The following is a 25,166-nucleotide window of genomic DNA, read 5'->3' as shown; positions in this document are numbered from 1 at the left end:
CAACGATGGATGACTATCATCGGCGAGTATGCCAGCGATAGTGTTACTTCTCGCATTGTATTGTGGGAAACCATTGTGTATGACATCAGGTCATGACTGGTAGTGAGAGAGGGTATCTGACGGTACAACATTGCGTCACAGACATCCTTCGTCCTAATGTGTTACCTCTAATGCGACAGCATCGTGCTGCCGTTTTCCAACAGGACAATTCACGTCCACATATTCCACGTGTGTCTATGAACTGTCTGCCTGATGTTGAGCTACTTCCACAGTCAGCAGGATCCCCAGATCTGTCGCCGACAGAACGTATGTGGGACCATTTCGGACGTCAACTCAGTCCTAGCGCCAGTATCCAGAATTTCCAAGAATAATTGCAACAATTGTGAGACATCTCCAATCAGGAGAGGATACCACCGCTTTGTGGTACACTTCCCGTGCGATTCACTCCGTACGTCGCAGCCGGTAGGCTTGCATCTTTATACTGATACGTCGGCTAATACTGACAGGTTTTTTGTATGAATCTGACTAACTTTTGTTATCACTGAAATAACATCATATAACCTCTCAAACCGTGAAGAAGTTTCTTTTCGTTTCCTCGTCAGAATCTGAGTGCTTCAGTTTCTGTGTAAGACAGATTATTTTCAGCCAATCTAATGCGAAGCATCACAAAAGCTTATGATCAAAAAACTATGTTTGGATTTTACCAATAGCCTAAAATGCTTTCCGCCGCCACACCGACTACTTTCCAAAATTTCCTAGATTCGCTACTGTGTAATTCCGCTCATTACACGAATTACTCAAATGTTTAAATGTGTGTGAATTCCTAAGGGACCAAACTGCTGAGGTCATTGGTCCCTAGACGTACACACTACTTAAACTAACTTATGCTAAGAACAACACACACACCCATGCCCGAGGGAGGACTCGAACCTACGGCGGGAGGGGCCGCACAATCCGTGACATGGCACCTCTAACCGCGCGGTCACTCCGCGCGGCACGAATTACTCAGATGATAGCATAGTTAGGGAACCAACCAAGTTTATCATCTACGCAACCTCCTAAAGGCTATCTTGCTGCTTCAGCAAACAGTTTTACGTTGTGGTGTATAGAAGCGACAGTTCCTTCTGATAGAAGTCTATTTCTTGGAAGAACGTACTACTGCTAGGGTGGGGGGCAAGGGGGGGGGGGGTCAGGGAGGGGGTAGGTGCGGCATACTAATTCCAGCCTAAGAGCCATCGAACAGCTCCTGGCACCACGCAGTATCACAGATTTAAGGTCTGTATCCGGGAAAATTCAACATTTGTCAACTTCTCGTACCAGACATCTCCTCAATTGGAGAACTGACAAACGAATACCGAAACATCACTTTCCATTCCTCTGTATCTTAAAAAGTGAAGAGGGTTTCAGACGATTGTTGCAACAGCCGCGTCTCATAAATTCCACAACAGTTTCTTCTCTCATTGTCGCAATAGATGTCTTAGTGTTCAGGCTTAGCGCAGTGGAGCCGCATCGTGCTCCGTGTGATGTCCACAGTCATACTGGTTACTATCTGTTTCGCTATTTCATTCAGTAGAAACTTATCACTGAGTGTCTTACAACAACAAGGATGTCCAGAGAGTCAGTGAATGTGCCTGCTCGAAAGATCAGAAGGAATGTGAGTTCAAGGCCTGACATTGGTCACAGCTTTGAGCGAGTTCCGGCTGGGAGTTCTGAAAGTATGAAAGAGCTGTTCGTTCAACCACTGTGATTGTCAATGGGAATGTACGAAGTTTCACCAAAAATTTATAAGGGTCTATCAAAAAGTTTCCGTTTGAATGCCACACTAAACCATTGTCAACATGTCGGTGCTTATATACCCACATCGAAGTCACACTGGGTTCCATAGTGTCACGGTGGGTTGCATATGCGTACGCCGCAGCATCATCCTCAAACTGAAACTATTAAATCGCCCCTTGTGTTTATCAAACGTAAACTACTTTCATTTGGGACATCTGTGAAAACTTCCCGGTGTCTGACATTTCAACTGCAATATATTTCAATTTCTTTCAATCTAAAAAAAGAAAAAATGGTTACTTACAGGCATTACAAACAACACTGATAGGGAACAACGTTTTACGAAATTTCACGACCTTAACTTTAAGACTATGGTAATCATTACGTTGATAGTAGTAATGTTGCACCTCCATGGCCATAATGTAGAAATTATAAATGTTTCAAACTGTTCTGAGGACTGGTTAAACTAGTATTGAAAGTATAATTAATGTTTATTAAAAGCACTAAATCTCGTAATGAAATTGCTAAAAGGCATTCCGGATTTATTTCGTTGTAATACCTATTACTATACACATCCAGGTTATGTAGTGACGAACTCTAATGAGTTGTACTCACCTGAAGTTGTGCATGTGACATGATATCAAGAAGGATACCGTTTCGAGGCTGGATATGATACTACACGGTCCAGCCACATTAGTGTGACCACAACCCATGTTCGATGGCCACGTGTAATAATCGCTCACAGACGGTAGGTGGCAGCACCAGCGGTGAAGGGTATAGACAGTGTGTCGCGGGGGACGCGGAAAACAGTGCAGCCGTTGTCGGCCTGAAATCTCATTGACTGGAGTAGAATTGTTTTCGGTGATGAGTCCTTCTTTGAACTGAGCCCCGATGACCAGCAAAGACGTACCCGAAGACGCCCCGGGCAGCGGTGTGATACCAACCTAACTTTCGCCCGCCAAACGCTTGACAACAGCGAGTGATGGTTTGGGGCGCCATTTCCTTTCATAGCAGAACCCCTTTGGTTGTCAACCACGACACTCTGTCAGCACAATGGTATGTCACAATATTCTACGCCCCGTTTTGATGCCCGTCATGCCATGCCATCCTGGGCTTACATTTCAGCAAAATAATGCCCGCCCACACACAGTGAGAGACTCTACCGCTTGTCTTCCTGCTTGCCAATGCAGTGTCACCGGATATCTTTCCAGCAGAGAACGTTTGAAGCATTAAGGGTAGCGCCCTCCAATGAGCTCGGGATTTTGACTATCTAACGTGCTATTTGGACAGAATTTGGCACAACATCCCTCAGGAGGACATCCAAGAACTCTATCAATCAATGACAAGCTGCATATATGCATAAGATCCAGAGGTGGAACAACACATTATTGACTTGCTAAATTTGTGAAGCTTCTTCTCTTGAATAAATCATCCAATTTTTCTGAATCTGTACTCATATATTTGTCGTTCATGTATGTTACATTTTCCGACTTCCGCCTCATTCTGATAATTCCTTCATGGAAGATCGTTTATTTTTTTGTCTTAGAGTGTATTTAAGACATGCTATATATCAGCGATTGTTTTCTCTAATAATGAAGTGATAATGACGCTACCGATGTTCGCTCTCATCTAGCTCGAAGAAACCGGTATATACCATTAGAGGCGCACAGGCCAAAAATGAGCCACCTATGGAGAAATGACACTTATACCGCGTATCGCCCCCTCAATCCTTGATAATGGTCTCAATTTGGCGATGAAGACACTCCACAAGTTTCTTGGGTATTGCGTAGCTATCTGAAGCTGATCATTGATTATCGTAGCCCACAGGACTACTAAACTGCGGTATGTTGATTGCTGCGTTTTACCCGCTGTTCCAAATAGGCCAAGACGATTTCTTTTGAATTAAAATCAGATGATCTAGCGAGCCAGTGTTCGTCGAATCAGGAACGTATTCGTGGAGCCCTGTGAACACGGCTGTTGCCAAGATGGGAGACGGGAGTGTCTACAGCATTCTTATCATGAAAACGTACCAAGCAAAGCAACTATTTGTCACCGAGAATGTTGAAATGAACGTTCAGGTCAAATTTCACGTTAACCTGAATGAGAGAGCCCAAGTCATCGCACGAAAAACAGCCTCAAAACAATAGAGATCCACTTCCAGACTGAACTACACCTTCCACATTATTTGAATAGGGCCAAAATAGCGACTTGTCAGAACACACTATACGAATCCAGTCAGCTACTGTCCAGCGTCGGTGGCGAATGGCCCGCTAAAGCCGTGCAGCTATGTTTGCTGCTGTGAGCATTGGAGTTATTCGAGGTAACCGAGTACAGTTCCCTTCAAAACGTTCTCTCGGATTTTTTCTTTCTTTGTGATGGATCTGCATTCATTCACAACTGCAATTCCTACGGAATGACACTCATCTCCAGTCCACGTTGATTAGGATCTTCTTACGACTACTGTTCTTACGCCGGGTTATTTGGTAGCGAGTGGTACACTATTCACTGAAGACACGTTGGACGGTCCGCGTTGATATATTGATATACCGACAAACCGAACACGGCATGATCATGAGGAAGTCTAAATACGACAGCACCTTCTTGCCACTCTTTCACGTCATCACTTCCACCCAGGTTACTGCGCGACTCCATACAACTGACTGACAGATACACAGTACTTCACTGCCACGACTAGTGTCAGCTGTGGAGGATCAGCTGATGGCCTGGTACCCATTAGAACGTGGGACCGATAATTATCAAACTTGTTCTGTACATATCGACTGCAAGATTGAAAAATGATCTACACTACTGGACATTAAAATTGCTAAACCACGAAGATGACGTACTACAGACGCGAAATTAACCGACAGGAAGAAGATGCTGTGATATGCAAATGATTAGCTTTTCAGAGCATTCACACAAGGTTGGCCTAACATGAGGAAAGTTTCCAACCGATTTCTCATACACAAACAGCAATTGACTGGCGTTGCCTGGTGAAACGTTGTTGTGATGCCTTGTGTAAGAAGGAGAAATGCGTACCATCACGTTTCCGACTTTGATAAAGGTCGGATTGTAACCTACCGCAATTGCAGTTTATTGTATCGCGACATTGCTGCTCGCGTTGATCGAGATCCAATGACTGTTAGCAGAATATGGAATCGATGGGTTCAGGAGGGTAATACGGAACGCCGTGCTGGATCCCAACGGCCTCGTATCACTAGCAGTCGAGATGACAGGCATCTTATCCGCATGGCTGTAACGGATCGTGCAGCCACGTCTCGATCCCTGAGTCAACAGAAGGGGACGTTCGCAAGACAACAACCATCTGCACAAACAGTTCGACGACGTTTGCAGCAGCATGGACTATCAGCTCGGAGACCATGACCGCGGTTACCCTTGACGCTGCATCACAGACAGGAGCGCCTGCGATGGTGTACTCAACGACTAACCTGGGTGCACGAATGGCTAAACGTCATTTTTTCGGATGAATCCAGGTTCTGTTTACAGCATCATGATGGTCGCATCCGTGTTTGGCGACATCGCGGTGAACGCACATTGGAAGCGTGTATTCGTTATCGCCATACTGGCGTACCACCCAGCGTGATGGTATGGGGTGCCATTGGTTGCACGTCTCGGACACCTCTTGTTCGCATTGACGGCACTTCGAACAGTGGACGTTACATATCAGATGTGTTACGACCCGTGGCTCTAGCCTTCATTCGATCCCTGCGAAACCCTACATTTCAGCATGATAATGCACGACAACATGTTGCAGATCCTGTATGGGCCTTTCTGGATACAGAAAATATTCGACTGCTGCCCTGGCCAGCACAATCTCCAGATCTCTCACTAATTGAAAACGTCTGGTCAATGGTGGCCGAGCAACTGGCTCGTCACAATACACCAGTCACTACTCTTGATGAACTGTGGTATCGTGTTGAAGCTGCATGGGCAGCTGTACCTGTACACGCCATCCAAGCTCCGTTTGACTCAATGCCCAGGCGTATCAAGGCCGTTATTACGGCCAGAGGTGGTTGTTCTGGGTACTGATTTCTCAGGGTCTATGCACCCAAATTGCGTGAAAATGTAATCACATGTCAGTTTTAGTATAATATATTTGTCCAATGAATACCCGTTTATTTTGTGTAGCAATTTTAATGGCAAGTAGTGCATAATAATTCTAAGATCACAACATGCTTTTTGCTTTATTTTTAATTTTTTCTATGTTCTTGAAGGGATTTTCAACTTTGACAAACAGTAATTTATTCTGCTGAATGAAAACCCATTGAAATACTAACAGGAACCAATAGCCGTTTACAGTAGGTAGCGATAGTAACTATTAGGGGCGATCAAAAAGTTTCCGTTTGTGGACTTTGCCGCAGCTTATATGCAACGTAACCGACCACGATGCGGCTATATAAGCAACGACATGTGTGCAAGGGATTAGTGTGGTAATCGTGTGTTTCGACAAGCGTGCGGTTGAATGCGGGAACTGGAACATTACCAACGTCCTTTTATCCTTTTCTTAGCTACCGAAGGAAAAACACCATCGGAGAATGAAGAATAAGTATGGGGCTGCATGTCTGTCAAAACCACTGTTGTGGAACGTTACTCCAAGTTCTGTGTGGGCTCGTTTCAATACAATACGCAAGTCGATCTGGGACGTCTGTCTCATCCACTACGGACCTGGTGTCTCCATCACTGGGGAACGGTACTGTGTAACGCTGGAGAAATTATGGCCTGCAGCTACGTCGGAACGTTTGGGAAAACTAAAACTGCGACAAAGGGTGCTGCTGCTTCATGGTAACGCACGTCTTCACATTGCAAATGTAGTAACACAGAAGTTGCCCCAACACAAGCGTGAGACAATAGAGTGGTCAATGGTGGCCGAGCAACTGGCTCGTCACAATACGCCAGTCACTACTCTTGATAAACTGTGGTATCGTGTTGAAGCTGCATGGGCAGCTGTACCTGTACACGCCATCGAAGCTCTGTTTGACTCAATGCCCAGGCGTATCAAGGCCGTTATTACGGCCAGAGGTGGTTGTTCTGGGTACTGATTTCTCAGGATCTATGCACCCAAACTGCGTGAAAATGTAATGACATGTCAGTTCTAGTATAATATATTTGTCCAATGAATACCCGTTTATTTTGTGTAGCAATTTTAATGGCCAGTAGTGTATAATAGTTCTGAGATCACGACATGCTTTGTGTTTTATTTTCTCCGCATGCCATTATCACGCCTTCGGTTTCTTAAAAAGGCCTTGAATGGTCTACGATCGTGTCGGACGAAGATATGCAGCAGGTAGTTACGGACTTCCTTCAAGGAACAGGACAGGCGTTTTACCAAACGAGTTTCTCCGAGCTACTGCGTCGAGTGATGATTGCCTCGGTGCTCACGGCTATTTTGCCTGGTTGGCATACCCATTCTGGACTGTACGGCATTCGGTCCGGAACTTTCTGATCACCCTTAATAGTGGGAAAAACAGTTAACGTGCCACTTCTCGCGTATTTGATTTAAAAAAGTAATAAAATTTTCATTTTATTACAGCTGGGGAAACATTTATTCTCAAATCACATTTTTCAGTTTATTTAGAGTTAATACATCTATTGTGAAGCAAATGTGAAAAAGAGGAGGGAACTCCACTAATGCACTACGTGCAACAGCTTCACGAAAGATGCTGACTGCGGCTGATGGTAAACTGTTGTTGCTTCACCTTCCTCCTTCCTTGCCAAATGCATCTGAGCCACTTTTTCAAATTCCGTATCAAACAACGAGCAAGGGAGCGCGTTAAGTTGACGGGCGTGGAGCTTCGTAATACGTGGGACTTCAACTGACTCTGGAGGCGAGTGGAGCGCCAGGAATAACACGGCCGTTACTTAAGAGACGCCCCCGACGGGAGGACTTCCCGTAAGCGGATTTGTGCCTCTGCTGCTGACGCTCCGGACAACTTAAGTCCCACGTGACTTGGGCTAAAGAACTCGCAAAGTGAGAAAGAGCAAGGGACTGCCGCATCAAACGTCGACTTTTACCGTAATAATAGAAAATAAATAAGTGAGAGAGAAAGTTTCAGGCTACTTATGCATCATGCAAACGATATTATGTTTCTATTACAAGTAAACTGTTCTCAGGAAAATATTGGTAAGAGTCTTCATTCTATAAGGCAGCGCATATCGCCATCTAACAAAACCTCTCGTTGCTATCTCATAGGACGTGATAATAGACAACCTGTACTCAATTTTTCGTTTTTAATTATGAGGACGTCCTTAGGAATTAATATTAAAATGAAAATAAATAAATGTCATGGAAATATGACAGGAATTTCCCATTGAAACATTCAGATATTTTTCAGAAATATTGCCATAGCAATGAATATTTATATAACCATTCGCTGGCTGACAGTTACTGGGCATTTTTTAAAGGTTAAAGCCATGATTGCACCAAAATGATATTTCTTCCATTGTAGTTGCAAGAAACTTTACTGATACCGTAGATTACCATAGGCCATCTTCTATCAGTCATTCGGCTTCAATAAACCCCTTCAGTATTTCTTCATAACTGACACGCAAATTTCTGTGCTGTTCATCCATTTTGCTTTTTATTTATTTTATTTTTATTTTCATTTTACTGAAAGTTGGTAGATATTCTGCAGTTCCCCAAATGTCTGTCTACAATGCAGTGAAGTGTAATTATCCGTATGCGCTAATACAAATTTTCCAGAAATGATTTTAAACATAACAGCCGCAACCACCGCTCTCCACACATCAGCTTTTATATTTATTAAATAGCTACCGCTATTTTTATCTACCTGTCTTTCTATTTGAGAGTTTTAGGAACATTCATTTCGGCTGTAACTTGTTTATAAAAGTTGTTCAACAATACATTCTCATGCTGTCGTTTTCGTTGACGATAGTCAGGTATTGTTTGATGATGACCCTGTAAGTGTACAAACAGTTATTTAAAAAATTATACTGGAGAGCGTCCACAGTTAGTACTTGCATTGATAAAAATAAAATTGGTCTATCCAGAAGTAATGGAAGACACGTCTAAGATGAATTTCAGTTTATTCATAAGGAAACACGAATTGCATTATAACGAAACAGTTGTATGACATTTTTCGAGTTTAACTGAACACTTAAACGCAGAATTGTCCAATGGAACGGAAGGCACAGAAAAAAGCGTTATCGTCTTAGGAAATAAACGTAACAGAGTACCCCAACAAATTTTTTTCGTTCTTATTGTTGTGCTCTTCACTTCGAGGATTGGCTTGATGCAACTTTCCATGCTAGTCTATCCTGTGCAAGCGTCTTCATCTGTGCGTTATTACTGTAACCTATATCCATTCGAATCTGCTTCTGCATTCAGGTGTTTGTCTGCCTCTACAATTTTTTACCCACAACAGTTCCTTCCATCACAAAACTGAAAATTTCTTGATTTCTCAGGATTCTACCTATTAACCGAGCACTTGTGTAGTCCCTTTTTTTTTTATTTCCATACGTTCCTCTCCCATTTGCTACTTTGTCTACCTACCTAGTCTTCAACATTGTTCTACCGCAGCACATTTCAAAAGCTTTTATTCTCTTTCCGTCTGAACTGCTTACTGTACATGTTTCACTTCCGTGCAAGGCTACAATCCAGAAAAACACCTTTTAAATAAACTTGCTAACACTTAGATTAATGTTAGATATTAACAAAATTATCTTCCCCAGAAATGTTTTTCTTGCTGTAGCCAATCTGCATTTATATCCTTTCTACTTCGGTTATCATTAGTTATTTTTCTGCCCAAATAAGAAAGCTCATGAACTAATTTTAATGCTATCGGCACCAGATGATTAATTCAGCTATACTCCATTACCGATGTTTCTTCTTCTGTTAATGTTTATCTACATCTACATCATCATTATCATCTGCATCAGTACTCCGTAAGCCACCTCATGGTGCGTGTCGGAGGCTACTTCTGGTACAGCTTACTGACCTCCCCTCCTACTTCCACTCGCCAACGGCGCATAGAAACATTGATTGTCGGTATGCCTCTGTGTTAGCTCTAATCTATAGAATTTCCTCATCATGGTCATTTCGCAAGATGTGTGTGAGAGAAAGTAATATGTTGTTCGATTCCTAACGGAAAGGACTCTGTCTCATCAATAGTAAACTCTCCGTGATGCACAACGCGTCTCTCACTGAAGTGTGTTAAACATATCTGTAATTTTATCGTTCCGACTGAATGATCCCTTGACGAAACGCACCGCTCTTCGTTGGATCTTCTCTCTCTCTCTTCTATCAGCCGTATGTGATAAGGGTCACAGACTGATGACCAATGCTCAAGATGCAGTCGAAGAACCACCTTGTAAGCCACTTCTTTCGAAGATGAGTTTATATTTCCCTAAGATTCTTCCTATGAATCTCAGTCTGGAATTTGTTTTTCCTGCTGTTTGTTTTATGTGGTCATTCCACTTATGATCGCTTTGGATAGTTAATCTTAGATATTTTATGTTCAGGGTCAACTGCCAAAGCCTGCACAATTCATCAAATCTCTTTAGGTCATTCTGCAAATCGACACTGTCTTCTGGCGTTGATATTTTCTTACAGACAACTGCGTCGTCTGCGAACAGTCGTAAAGAGCTACCGACGCTTTCTACTAGGTCATTTATATACATTGTAAACAGGAACCGTCTTATCACCATTCTTTAGGGTACTCTGGAAAATACCTTTACATTTGTCGTTATTGTTCTATTGCGAACGACGTGTTGAGTTCTGTCTGCAAGGACGTCTTGGATCCAGTCGTAAGTCTGGTCCGATATTCAGTGAGCTCATAATTTTTTAATTGAACGGCAGTGCAGTACGGTGTCAAATGCCTTCCTGAAGTCAAGGGGCGCGGCATCAGTCTGAGCGTCGATATGTACCGCGATATGGTGAAACAGAGCGAGCTGGGTTTCGGCAGATCTCTGTTTGTGGAACCCATGTTGATTTTTACAGAGAAGATTTTTGTTTTCCAAAAATGTCATAATTAATGAGCATAAAACACGCTCCATTATGCTACAACAGTCTGGAGTCAACAAATAGCCCTATAATTAGGTGCATCGTCTTACGACCATTCTTGCAAACGGGAATGACTTGCGGTTTCTTCCAGTCGCAAGGTACCCTTCATTACTCCACCGAACTACTATAAGCTGCTGTTAGAAGCGGACCTAGTTCTTTCTTATAACCTCTCTTCAAGGTACTATCCATTCCATTAATCTGCTCTTCCAAATCCTTTGCTGTCTCTGACAGAATTCCATTGTCATCGGCGAACCTCAAGTTTTTCTCTCTTCTCCCTGCGACGAAGCTCAAGTTTTTATCTCTTCTCCCTGAACATTTATTCTCTCTTAAAATTTCTCCTTAGTGCCCTTTACTGCTTGTCTAGTATATGTGGAATAGGGTAAAGCCTTGCCTTACTCCGTTCTCAACCAGTGCTTCCTCATCATGTCCCACGACTCGTGTAACTGGACTCCGGTTCCCTAGAAGTTGTAAAGAACCTTTCGACCCCATATTTCATTCATACCACCAAAAATTCAAAGAGTGTAGTCCAGTTAACAATGTCGAAAGATTTCTTTAAAGGTACAAGAGATATAAACGTAGGCTTTTCTTTCTTGAATCTATGTTCTAGAATAAGTAATAACGTCAGAATTTTCTCGTGTGTTGTCCAGATGTCTCTGGAAATCAAACGTATATTCCCTGGGGTTGGTATCTACCGGTTTTTCCACTTATCTGCAAATAATCTGTGGCAATATTTTTCACCCAAGACTTATTAAACTGGTGGTTCGGTAGAATTCACACCTGTCGGCACCTACGTTATTTATAATTGGAATTATTACATTCATCCTCGTTACTACAGCCCTTCCGTTTTATCTCCCAAATCTTTGAACTAAGGAACTTTCATTGCTTATGTTTAGCGCTGTATTGCACATAAAGGGCACTGATATCTAAGTGTTAACATTTATTATCGATCTCCGCATTTTATGATTTAAATAACATAAGAAACTGTGCAATTTCTATAGCAGTAATTCTTAAAGTGCTTTTCTCGTGGCAGTTGCATCTATAAATTTTTATGAATCGGGTTATTTAGTAGTGATATCATGTAAATTGCTCTACTCCAAAACGCGATTCACCTGTCGCTAGAACTACGGTTTTACATTGGTTCTATTTTTCTACCAGGATGTTGGTCACATAATATAGTCTAGTTTGCTGATGAAGAAGTACACTAGTTTCAACGACATTACTACGGCCAAACTTTCAGGAAACATTCCTCACACACAAATAAAAAAAAGATGTTATGTGGACATGTGTCCGGAAACGCTTAATTTCAATGTTAGAGCTCATTTTAGTTTCGTTAGTATGTACTGTACTTCCTCGATTCACCGCCAGTTGGCCCAATTGAAGGAAGGTAATGTTGACTTCGGTGCTTGTGTCGACATGCGACTCATTGCTCTACAGTACTAGCATCAAGCACATCAGTACGTAGCATCAACAGGTTAGTGTTCATCACGAACGTGGTTTCGCAGTCAGTGCAATGTTTACAAATGCGGAGTTGGCAGATGTCCATTTGATGTATGGATTAGCACGGGGCAATAGCCGTGGCGCGGTACGTTTGTATCGAGACAGATTTCCAGAACGAAGGTGTCCCTACAGGAAGACGTTCGAAGCAATTGATCGGCGTCTTAGGAAGCACGGAACCTTCCAGCCTATGACTCGCGACTGGGGAAGACCTAGAACGACGAGGACACCTGCAATGGACGAGGCAATTCTTCGTGCAGTTGACGATAACCGTAATGTCAGCGTCAGAGAAGTTGCTGCTGTACAAGGTAACGTTGAACACGTCACTGTATGGAGAGTACTACGGGAGAACAGTTGTTTCCGTACCATGTACAGCGTGTGCAGGCACTATCAGCAGCTGATTGGCCTCCACGGGTACACTTCTGCGAATGGATCATCCAACAATGTGTCAATCCTCATTTCAGTGCAAATGTTCTCTTTACGGATAAGGCTTCATTCCAACGTGATCAAATTGTAAATTTTCACAATCAACATGAGTGGGCTGACGAGAATCCGCACGCAATTGTGCAATCACGTCATCAACACAGATTTTCTGTGAACGTTTGGGCAGGCATTGTTGGTGATGTCTTGATTGGGCCCCATGTTCTTCCACCAACGCCCAATGGAGCTCGTTATCATGATTTCATACGGGATACTCTACCTGTGCTGCTAGAACATGTGCTTTTACAAGTACGACACAACATGTGGTTCATGCACTATGGAGCTCTTGCACATTTCAGTCGAAGTGTTCGTACGCTTCTCAACAACAGATTCGGTGACCGATGGATTGGTAGAGGCGGACCAATTCCATGGCCTCCACGCTCTCCTGACCTCAACCCTCTTGACTTTCATTTATGGGGGCATTTTAAAGCTCTTGTCTACGCAACCCCGGTACCAAATGTAGAGACTCTTCGTGCTCGTATTGTGGACGGCTGTGATACAATACGCCATTCTCCAGGGCTGCATCAGCGCATCAGGGATTCCATGCGACGGAGGGTGGATGCATGTATCCTCGCTAACGGAGGACATTTTGAACATTTCCTGTAACTAAGTGTTTGAAGTCACACTGGTACGTTCTGTTGCTGTGTGTTTCCATTCCATGATTAATGTGAGTTGAAGAGAAGTAATAAAATGAGCTCTAACATGGAAAGTAAGCGTTTCCGGACACATGTCCACATAACATATTTTCTTTCTTTGTGTGTGAGGAATGTTTCCTGAAAGTTTGGCCGTACCTTTTTGTAACTCCCTGTATTCACGTCGACGAATTTCAATGGAGTAAAAACGAAAAGATCAAAAGTAAAAAAAAGGAAGAAAAATGAAACACAGAACACCGCGTGGGTGTCAATAGCCAGTTGTATTTCTGTTAACTGGAAAACGGTTAATCATTGGGCTACAACTCTACTCGTCCGAATTCTAAAGAAAAACGGTACTGACCGAATACGTGTGTAGTTGAATTTTCTTACGACACGACTAATGTTGTTTCGTAAACGCTAAGACTGCGAAGTAATTGCCAATTTTAATTCTCATTCTACTGACCGCTTCTTTCAGCGTAGGAGTGAAAGAGAGAAAAGCATTCATCTAACAGCGGCGTTTGACATATTAGCTTTTACAAGGACTGTGGGATAGCACTAACGTGAACTAGGTGTTTTCACGAGAAATAAGTCGGATGACAATAATGAACAGCCAGAGATCAAAGGACAGCTTAGTGTTCCTTTTTATTCTGAGACTTATGCTTCATACACGTAAGATCTATTATTATGAGAACTGATAGAAGTACTCTGGTTTTTAAAAGAAATAATAACTAATATAAACTTGTTATAAACCTCCCTATAAAACTTACCCAAGGAAAAATGAGAATTTGTAAAAAAAAAGAAGCTGTTTGGTTTACTGAAAAAGATGATTTTGAAACAATTTAACAAGCACTCAAGGTGTATGTGTAGTAGTAATAATGAATAATGTTCGTTTGTGGAACACACACCGTAAACACTGAAAATGGAAACCTATTGATTACAGAAAAAGTAACATTTTTATATAAGGCAGCTAATTTTGTGATTGCTGCCAGAATGTAGCTGTAGGTAAAACCTAGTAATTTAATTAAAGCAATTTCTTTACTTATGCGCCTTGTTTTTATTCTTGAAGCTAAGCTCAGAGACGTGGTGCACTGTAACACCGAAAAATGTAGAAAATATGACCAGAAACTGTGGCGAAGTTATCATTATTCATGATTTGTGTGCAATATTCACGTAGCAGAATTAGAAAAGTATCATAAATTGTTTTCATAATAACTGACTATGCCCTCAAGTTAAATTGTAAGAACCGATGTATACATAGGTTTCTTTAGAAACTTTTCGGTAATCATAGTAGTTTTTTTTCGAATTTTGTTGCAGTCATTGACGAATAAGACCTCTATCAGATGCTTCATTAGCAACCTACACGGCCGTTACATGAATAAAACGGAAGAAATTTATAGTGTTACAGGCTTTTTTTAATTTTAATCTTTCAGTCTGTTACTTTTCGGAATAATTTCAAATTGGCGGAGGGAGTTTTTCCTGAGACACCTTCTGAAAGCTCAAACTGAATCTACATTTGATCGCCTGATACTCTTGCAACACAAAAATGAATCTGAGCAGCAGGTCTGACTAAAAAATAACGTCGAGGAACATAATAAAACGTCATTCCGAAAGGAAACACCAGACAAGTAGTTCCAGACGTTCTGCCACTTCATCTACGTGACTGGTGTGGTGTACTCATTTTATGTATACATACCGTGCATATACACTCCTGGAAATTGAAATAAGAACACCGTGAATTCATTGTCCCAGGAAGGGGAAACTTTATTGACACATTCCTGGGGTCAGATACATCACATGATCACACTGACAGAACCACAGGCACATAGACACAGGCAACAGAGCATGCACAATGTCGGCACTAGTACAGTGTATATCCACCTTTCGCAGCAATGCAGGCTGCTATTCTCCCATGGAGACGATCGTAGAGATGCTGGATGTAGTCCTGTGGAACGGCTTGCCATGCCATTTCCACCTGGCGCCTCAGTTGGACCAGCGTTCGTGCTGGACGTGCAGACCGCGTGAGACGACGCTTCATCCAGTCCCAAACATGCTCAATGGGGGACAGATCCGGAGATCTTGCTGGCCAGGGTAGGTGACTTACACCTTCTAGAGCACGTTGGGTGGCACGGGATACATGCGGACGTGCATTGTCCTGTTGGAACAGCAAGTTCCCTTGCCGGTCTAGGAATGGTAGAACGATGGGTTCGATGACGGTTTGGATGTACCGTGCATTATTCAGTGTCCCCTCGACGATCACCAGTGGTGTACGGCCAGTGTAGGAGATCGCTCCCCACACCATGATGCCGGGTGTTGGCCCTGTGTTCCTCGGTCGTATGCAGTCTTGATTGTGGCGCTCACCTGCACGGCGCCAAACACGCATACGACCATCATTGGCACCAAGGCAGAAGCGACTCTCATCGCTGAAGACGACACGTCTCCATTCGTCCCTCCATTCACGCCTGTCGCGACACCACTGGAGGCGGGCTGCACGATGTTGGGGCGTGAGCAGAAGACGGCCTAACGGTGTGCGGGACCGTAGCCCAGCTTCATGGAGACGGTTGCGAATGGTCCTCGCCGATACCCCATGAGCAACAGTGTCCCTAATTTGCTGGGAAGTGGCGGTGCGGTCCCCTACGGCACTGCGTAGGATCCTACAGTCTTGGCGTGCATCCGTGCGTCGCTGCGGTCCGGTCCCAGGTCGACGGGCACGTGCACCTTCCGCCGACCACTGGCGACAACATCGATGTACTGTGGAGACCTCACGCCCCACGTGTTGAGCAATTCGGCGGTACGTCCACCCGGCCTCCCGCATGCCCACTATACGCCCTCGCTCAAAGTCCGTCAACTGCACATACGGTTCACGTCCACGCTGTCGCGGCATGCTACCAGTGTTAAAGACTGCGATGGAGCTCCGTATGCCACGGCAAACTGGCTGACACTGACGGCGGCGGTGCACAAATGCTGCGCAGCTAGCGCCATTCGACGGCCAACACCGCGGTTCCTGGTGTGTCCGCTGTGCCGTGCGTGTGATCATTGCTTGTACAGCCCTCTCGCAGTGTCCGGAGCAAGTATGGTGGGTCTGACACACCGGTGTCAATGTGTTCTTTTTTCCATTTCCAGGAGTGTATTTAAAGCCATACATTGGTTCCTTCCCTACATCCTAGTTCTTAAGCTGAAATATAGAGTAACTGTTCTATGCGAAAGCAACAACAAAGAACCATGTGAACAACATATGCTGAGAAATTTATAAAATTACTCTTTCGGGATATATTATGCCGTGTTCGAATGAAATTCTTAGAGAAACCCAACGTTTAGTTTCCATCTGCGGAGGACATGTTAAAGAGGTGTAGCGAGCCAACGTGTGAATCGGCCGTGGCAGTTTACGTTCTACATGTGCTGAGAAGGCAATATACTGCTCATAAATATTTAATATTTTATTGTGTTATTTCAGTTTGGAATTATCTGTGTCCTCATATAATTTTTACGTCGTTGCTGTTTGAATTAAAAATTTCCTCATTGAATAGTGGTATATTTCAACAGTAGCTAATTGGTTTCAGTATGTGCTAGACAATCCTTGCGTCATTGAAACACCTTCAATTTGTACGATCTAGTGCCCTCAACTAAAATGATAGTGGCTCATTGAACACTGATGAAACATAATAATTTTTTAAATCTTACTTCGACTTTTTCGAAATTTTTACATTCGATGGTAAGTTATTTGCGACTATACGTGACAATCAAAAGAGTCATATCAAGGTGGACAATTTTCAGAAAACTAGTTTCCAGAAGCATTGCACGACGAACGATATTATTTGTTCATGAATTTACTGAGACATGGCGACAAAACGTAGAGTTTTCTGAGTAGTAATAAGGTTCTTTTGGAAAGTGTAGTTAAGAAATATGTTTAGTCCTGTGACATTACGTGTTGATGATATATATAATTGCCATATTTAAAATATATTTAAAATTTGTAAACATATGTATGTGGATATCTGTGTGGTTTTCGTGAGTTAACGATGCCTACGTTAAACAAAATGAATATATAAAGAAACAGCCTTAAGTAATGAACAAAATATCATGATCAGGGATGAGTTGTGAAGCATTTTTCTGTTTGCCGTGGCAGCAACTGCAAATATTCTCTGACAGAATATAGCTTTCGACGTAGCATAGTTCAATTGAGCTTTCATCTGTAACTTTTGAAATGTGTAGTAAAACTGTATAAATTTGTCTCCGGTTAGAATATCTTCAGACTTCTTAGCCCACACGCTTACAATTCGAGTGATATTTGGTATCCAATCGTTTCAGATTAATACTACGCTTTGAACGCGTGTAATGAGTATTGACTGAGAATTTAGACGTTCGCATGTAGGCTATATGTTGACCGGAATGCTTACAATCCTAGTCCTAAGCAAAGATTGGTAATTTAGCTTATTTACTGGTCATTTGAAATTTTCTTTCAAGATAACCCGATTCGGCTGTTATTTCATATATACTTATACTCCACAATTTATCTCGTTAAAAGAATGATGTTTCTAAATATATAAAAGGCTAGTGGGACTTTACACGGACTGCCAGTAAAGACAAATATTACAGAAGGAATGACTATATTTTTCTAGAGTAAGAATGAATTTGCCTCATATTGCGATAAAACGACCTTCAGTTTCATTGTAACATGTGTATATGATACAAGAAAACTGAAGATTATTTAACTAAAATCTGTGGCAAATCATTCTTACTGTCATTTTATCATACGACTGCGTACCCGTGGTTGCTTCAACGATACACACTGGCCCTCGGTATATATTAGCCACGTACAACGAGGTTTCCTAATGCCTGAATAGATATGCCTTTTTAAGTTTTCGAAGCATGCTATGTCTCAGTTCTTTCCGGTACGAATGAATACAACAACTAATCCAGTCTCTGAAGGTCTGTTTGTTATTGAGTATACCAAAAAATTATGTCCAGAAGCTTTAACAAAGCTGTAAAGCACAGCGTTTACAGTTCGTCACATACCGTTGGCAGCATTCATTACGTTATTGAAACTGAATATAGTGTCTGAGGATATAACATACTATGGTACAAAGTAAAGATACGTTGGTGAATAGCTTTGCAGCACAATGAGGATGAGCTAGTGACTGAATTACTTGGGTACATGATTCTGAGGAACCTATGCATTAGCATACCGACTGTGAAGAGGAAATTAGTGAAATCTTCAAACCCAGAGACGTAAGTAAAGATTTTTGCTCCTTGTTGCGAATACCTCATGTATTCGCAGACAGTTATCTATCTTTTGTAAACATAGTGACGTTTCTACATAAGAAACAATGCTAATCAGTCAGGATCGCTACTGCTAACGGACGAAGCTAACTCATTTGGAGATTAATTTTTAGTGCAGTGAAAATAGGACACGTGCCAGATTTCTCTATAAATTTGTGGAAGCAGATGAGAAAGCCCTAATATAACGGAGTCGCTCTCGGTTACATCAGCTCTGAACAATCGTCGTTTCTTTTTCCATCCAACTGCATACTTCGTTAGAACTAAAAGTTTGGCTATCGGGGTGGAAAACGTCGTGCAGAAGGGTACTCAGATTTAGAAATGTTTCAACTCACAAGATAAGCATAAGCTCGTCAGGCACTCACTATGCTGCTGCCGTAATACTCATTCACAGCAGCACTGAAGCCAACAAATTTATAATGGCTGTTCACTCGTATTTTATTCCTAGCACTCTTCTTTCCCGATGAACCGGGTGCACCGTCTTACAACGAAACTGCGTAACGGTGCTAAAATTTCATAGTGGAGTCCGGTAGAAACCCCATAGCAGAAGAGGTTTATTATATTTCCAAAAATTATGTCCGATACAGTCTTCGTTTAACCAGTTACGAAATTTGGTTCTACAATCTTGATCAAAACGTACGATGTTACAAGATCAGTAATGGGAAACATTGCGATCTCGACTGGATTAGTTTCTTGTGACTTTATCTGAACAATAATCATGTTATACTCGTACATTTCGAATTATTGCCTTATTTCTTCATTTTAAAAACACGTTAAAATTATGTAAGACATGTCATAAACTATTGTAACTAAAGAGAAACTAATGTAGCTTGTCGTACAAATATCTTTTTAATTTTATTGTTATTACTGGAAGTAGTAGACGCGCAGCTAAAAGGTTAGTGATTTTATGGATTTCATTGGTTACGCAAATTTTATGAATGACAACTCACTTTTAGTTAAATACTCAGCACTGCTTTCTGAAGAACGCTAACAAGGTAAAAATTTCTTTGAGTGTTTAGTTATCAAGCATTTGAAAATAGAATGGAACTAAATATGACGTTCTGCGACTCATTAAATGTTTTGGTTCTTCTCTGCAAAGGGAACATATATCAGAAACTTGAAACAAAAGAAATTAATCCATTTTTGTGTATAATTTTAAAAGTTACTCTCAATCATTCAAAAAGAATCATAATGTGAAGGAAAAATATGTATAATGTTGTACTGTTTAAATGGTTAGTGGACTGAGCAGACGTCTATCCGCCTTACATATAATTTCTGATTCTTCTGTTTGTCGAGAGTATATCGTAGTTAGTTATCACCATATTGTGATCTCTGGTGACTTTTACTCGTATTATTTGCCTTCATGAAAGCTAAAAGCGTTCATTTCTATGACTGAAACATTTTTTTATGTACAAAAAACTCATACCATCACTTCATTCAATGCGAAACGCAGCAAGTAACATATTTACAAGAAAGAGCAAACTAATTTCTACATCTACATCTACATCTACATACATACTCCGCAAGCCACCCTACGGTGCGTGGTTGATGATGACCTGTACCTCTTTTGGTCATCTTCTTTTTGTTCCACTCGCAAATAGAACGAGGGAAAAACGACTATCCATATGCTCTCGTATGAGCCCTAATTTCTCGTATATTACATTGTTTGTAAAGAGGAAGCTCATGAGGTATTTGTTTTCCAGTGAAACTCCTAATGAATTGCTTGAAATATCGCGGAAATCGTGTTTTTTATGGCGCAACAGATTAAATTTGAAGCTGAAGTCCCACACATAAAGTTTCATCGTTAATTGGTCTACTGTACTTGCGTCGTTGATTCTAAGAAGTGACTTAACGATGTTTACCTCATATAACAATCGCATTGATAAACTGAATGTGGGTAATGATATTTTAATTTCGTAAGATTCTGTTGGCCACTGGCAATGAAATGTCTTCGGGCCAAAAACTATCTGACAGTTGATACTGAACATTTGCTTTCGTTTTAAAGGTCCCTTGGTCTCAGACAAAACTGGTTTTCCGAGGCCATAGAAAACAAAATTATCGATTTCCCTTTTAAATGAAGCTTTATTGACAGCGTCCTCTCTTTAAAAAACTGAACAGAAAGACGATTATACAGCACGCAGGATTCGGGTAGTTATTATTCCAAATTTTCTAAATAAAACGAAGATAAGCTCAAAATGTTCAAGTTTCGGCGCAATAACGTTTTAACAAAGCACCCTATAGTAGATTTGAGAAGAGACAAATATATAATATATATATATATATATATATATATATATATATATATATATATATATATATATATATATAATTATCTTTAAAAAGGTATTTCGAGGAACATGCACTAATTTTATTCCTCTCACAATAAATCTACAATAAAGCCTAAAAAAATGTTATTTTTTGAAAAATAAAAATAAGAGATTTTTTTTCCGTAGATTCTGAAACAAACATCTAGCAAACAGCATTCACGCGCTTCAAGAAGTTTTAATATCTACATTTACAATAGTTTCTCCATAAAAAGAAATGAGAGTTAGAAAGAGATCGATGAAATATTTTATTAAATTCAAAAACTAATTCTTGGAACGAATAGGCATATTATGAATAACATTTGAAACGTAGATGAGCATACGCCTAGATAACTCTATAGTTGGACGATATCCTGAATAGATATTACGTAGAAGAATGTCCCTTAGAATATGGTGTAAATAAAACTTTTAGTAACGCAATGATCATTTTATCGGTGAAAGGGACAACACCAATTGTGCTGTAAGTTCACATGTTGCTACTATGAGATGAAATGAACACCTGCTTAAGAGATTAGCGAGAAACCTAATACTGGAAGATTTATGAATTCGATCAGGTATCTAGGCTCCTTGGACGAGGCCACTGAACAAGACGTAACTCAAACGGTAGATGCTCGCGAACTATCAGGAGTGTTTTATAAGTTTGATAATTGTTGAAAATAAAGAAATATTCGATGAATATCTGAGAATCGGAGTTTCCGTCATACAGTCCTTGAATGCACCCAATTGTCGTCAACATATATACAGCAGTTAGGAAGAACAGGTGAGAGAGAATTCAATGCGATCTTGTCCACTGAAGCTGTTGTAAGAAAAGGATGGAAGCTATGTACGAACCTGGTGCGTGAATACGAATGAGGAAATATGTATCATTTGGGCTCGACACAGAGCCGCCAAATGGAGGGACAGGAGCCAGTTCGAAATAGAAATAACGACACGATGAGAAATTCACTGAAGAGGGTGCAGGCATGGATGCTGCAGCTGAACCACTTGCAGAGGGCCTTAAAATGAACCTTATTTTATGACATACAAATATGCAATGAATTACATTTAGTGTAACTGTATTACATTTCTTATTAAAATGCCGCATAATTTAGGACTTTTTGGTTCGTCATTGTTTACGTGCTTGCAATGGGGGCTTTGCTTTCATAACGGTGCTGCTGGTTCAGAGAAAGTGTGACTAGAGGAAGGAAACAGAGGACATCTGTTTCGCTGAGGAGCTGATTCAGAACATACACGACGCTTTCGTTCCATGAAACTGTAGAATTTCTGCACTGGAAATCAAACCTCTTAGGGGTGAGCACAGTTTACAATCGTAGAGTTTTGTGTTTCCTCAATTCATTCATATGACAGATGATGATGTATTGATTCTGGTGGCTGACGAACTGGAGCAAAAGTGTTTCATCTGTTTACGGAGATACTGTGGACTTATAGTAAAATAATGAGTTATCACATTAGAAAATTGCATGTACTCACAAACACATATAAGCAAACAAAAAATTAGGTGAAAACAAAGTAAGAGCATACATTATGAGCGACAAAGCGACTCTGTAAAAGTTATCGCCTCCACAGCCTTGCAAATAATTGTAGTCAGTATTGGTTAATGACTCTTCACACCAATACCATTGTTAACTTTGAAACGAGACACAATTGAGTCGTGCAATATGTGCTTATCGAGTATGAAACAAGCAACAATTCATCGAACCTCTTGTAGACTGCTACAACTTCATTTAAACGACTGATAATGGCTATCATTATTTAGAGGGCTGAAGTATCTGGGAACAATTTTGAGATATAAAAAGAAGAAATAAGCAAACAATTCACTCTATGTTCGAACTAAAGTAATCCCAAAAGGAAGGAGAGTCATTGAGCGATACTGGCAAGGCGACCAATGGCAGCCGGGTCCGTGGGAGGTATCGACAAGATGGAGGCTGAAAAGTAGGTCGCGAGACGTCGCTTTAGGACCTACGGAATTTAAAAGAGAAGAAAAGGGAATGATTTCAGATGTGCTGACGAAAAATGATGTTGCCCCGATCTACTGATATACAATCACCTCTGTTTCGTTCATTAGCAGTAGGAAGGAGGCGATGATTTCTGTGGCCAGCAATGCTTACGCCGTTCCATATCATTTGCCTGAATGTAATTGACGAGGTAGTAGTTCCACCGTCAAATGGACGGCTTTGCAGAAGACAGTTCCGGTAACTGACAATCGACCTTTGCGTTAGTTCAAAGAAAACAGGAAACTAGGGCAAAGAGCTACACGAGGGGAGTCTGAAAGGAGAGAACTGTGGGAACGTCAGGGTGACCTCAGAATCGCCCGAAATCAACTGGAGGCCCCGGGCAGATTGACGGCAAAGAGCGGCCGTAGAGCTGGTGAGCGCTGCGCCGGCAGCTTTGGCGCCAACTTACCATTGTAGTGCATCTGGCCGACATCCCGGCTCAGCACGAAGCGGCTCATGGCCTGCTCTCCGGGGAAGACGTACTTCTTGAAGCAGGCGATCTGCTGTAGTATGCCGCTCAGCCGGTTGTAGATGTTACCGGTGGCGGCTTCGAAAGGGCTGGCGGAGTGTGCCACTTTGGCGGTGAGCGGGCCGGCTGGCCGTCGGGCGGAGAGCAGACCGGGAAGTGGCCGAGGCCAGCGGCTGCGGGGGCTGCAGCGAACCCTGCGCGGGGGCGTGCGGGGGCGAGGGCGCCGCCACTGCGCACGCCTGCCGCCTGCGCCTGCCGCCCACCACCGCCCGCTCGCTATCACCCCGCTGACATTTTGTAAAGTCAGTTCTCGTTGCAATAAAAAAAAAATTATAATTTTGATGCTATTGACAGCTTTGCAAAATGGCGAATGGATAACAAGATCAGTTTATATTAGAGTAGTTAAGAAAAAAGTCTGGTATTTGGTACGAGAGATGTTCAAAACCACGTTCGCTATCCTGATTCGAGGTTTCCCTAATTTTTCTGAATCTCTCCAAACAGCCCTCGAATGGCTTCTTCAACAAATTCGACATCTACTGCCTTTAATGACTGCGATATCTGTTTCATTAAAATTGAATTGAGTACATCGTCAGTCAGAGCATTGCATGCAATTTCACCGTACGTATTAGGGACAAAGTGTAAACTGACTGTGCCAAACGAAAAAAGTGGAGAAAAGACCCACACCTTGGTGTAATAACTAATTCAGAAGATGCTGACGAAACAGAAATTGTTGTGCTCTCGGTTCAAAAAAGAACGCAGAATTGTCGACAGGTAAAAGTTGGTAGAAATTCGTGCATCTATAAAAAGATCGATGCTCTAAGCATACAACGACGTCCACCACTATACATTAGTGAAAGAGCGTGACAAAAACGCTACAAATTTCTGGCCCCGTGAAATTGCTAAGTTGGTCGAAGGCTTCTGTCCAGTCACTCGTCAACCAGTCTGGTGTGGCAGTAGAAGAAACAAAAACGAAAGCTGAAGATTAAAATTTTGCTTTTAAGAAATCATTCACGCAGGAGGATCGTACAAACATACCATCGTCTGACCAACAGAAATACGTTTGGAGAACAGTGAAATAGGCATTCCTTGCTCAGAGAAGTAACTGAAAGGGTTGAAAATAAATAAGTGGCCAGATCCGCAAGGAATCCCAGTTCGATTTTACAGACAGTATTCCTCGGCATTGGCCCGTTACTTAGCTTCCATTCATCGCGAATCTCTCGCCCAGGGCGAAGATCCAAGCAACTGCAAAAAAGCGCCGATGATTCATGCGTAAAAAAGTGCCAATATCCTTAACATCGATTTTCTGAAGAATACTTGAACACATTCTCAGTTCGAATATAATAAATTTCCTTGAGACAGCAAAGGTTCTGTCCACAGATCAGAAATTCAGTTTGCCCGTTCTCGCATGTTATCCTGCAAACCGTGCATGAAGGGCTTCAAGCAGATCCTAAATTCTTAAATATCCGGAAAGTATTTGACATAGTGCCCCACTGCACACTGTTAACGAAGGTCCGAGGATACGGAATACATTCTCAGATATGTGAATGTCTCGAAGACTTTTTAAGTAACAGAACACAATACGTTGTCCTTGGCGGTGAGGGTGTTCATCAGAGGCAAGGGTATCGTCAGGGGTGCCTCGGGAAGTGTGATAGTCCCGCTTTCGTTCTTTATGCGAATAAACGACCT

The 25,166-nt window shown here is 41.8% G+C and overlaps 1 protein-coding gene across 1 annotated transcript in view; it reads right to left on the bottom strand.

Moving 5' to 3' along the window:
- Positions 1-23,532, bottom strand: part of LOC124723034 (glutamate decarboxylase) — a 249,638-nt gene extending 226,106 nt beyond the window's left edge. The window contains exon 1 of the mRNA XM_047248210.1: positions 23,421-23,532. Within this exon, the coding sequence (XP_047104166.1) occupies positions 23,421-23,469 (49 nt within the window). The 5' untranslated portion in view covers positions 23,470-23,532. The remainder of the gene's footprint in view (positions 1-23,420) is intronic.
- Positions 23,533-25,166: the final 1,634 nt, after the last annotated feature.

This window comes from Schistocerca piceifrons, chromosome X (genome assembly GCF_021461385.2).
Source record: "Schistocerca piceifrons isolate TAMUIC-IGC-003096 chromosome X, iqSchPice1.1, whole genome shotgun sequence".
NCBI classification, from domain to species: Eukaryota; Metazoa; Arthropoda; class Insecta; order Orthoptera; family Acrididae; genus Schistocerca; species Schistocerca piceifrons.
This window is presented reverse-complemented; position numbering and strand designations above follow the sequence as displayed.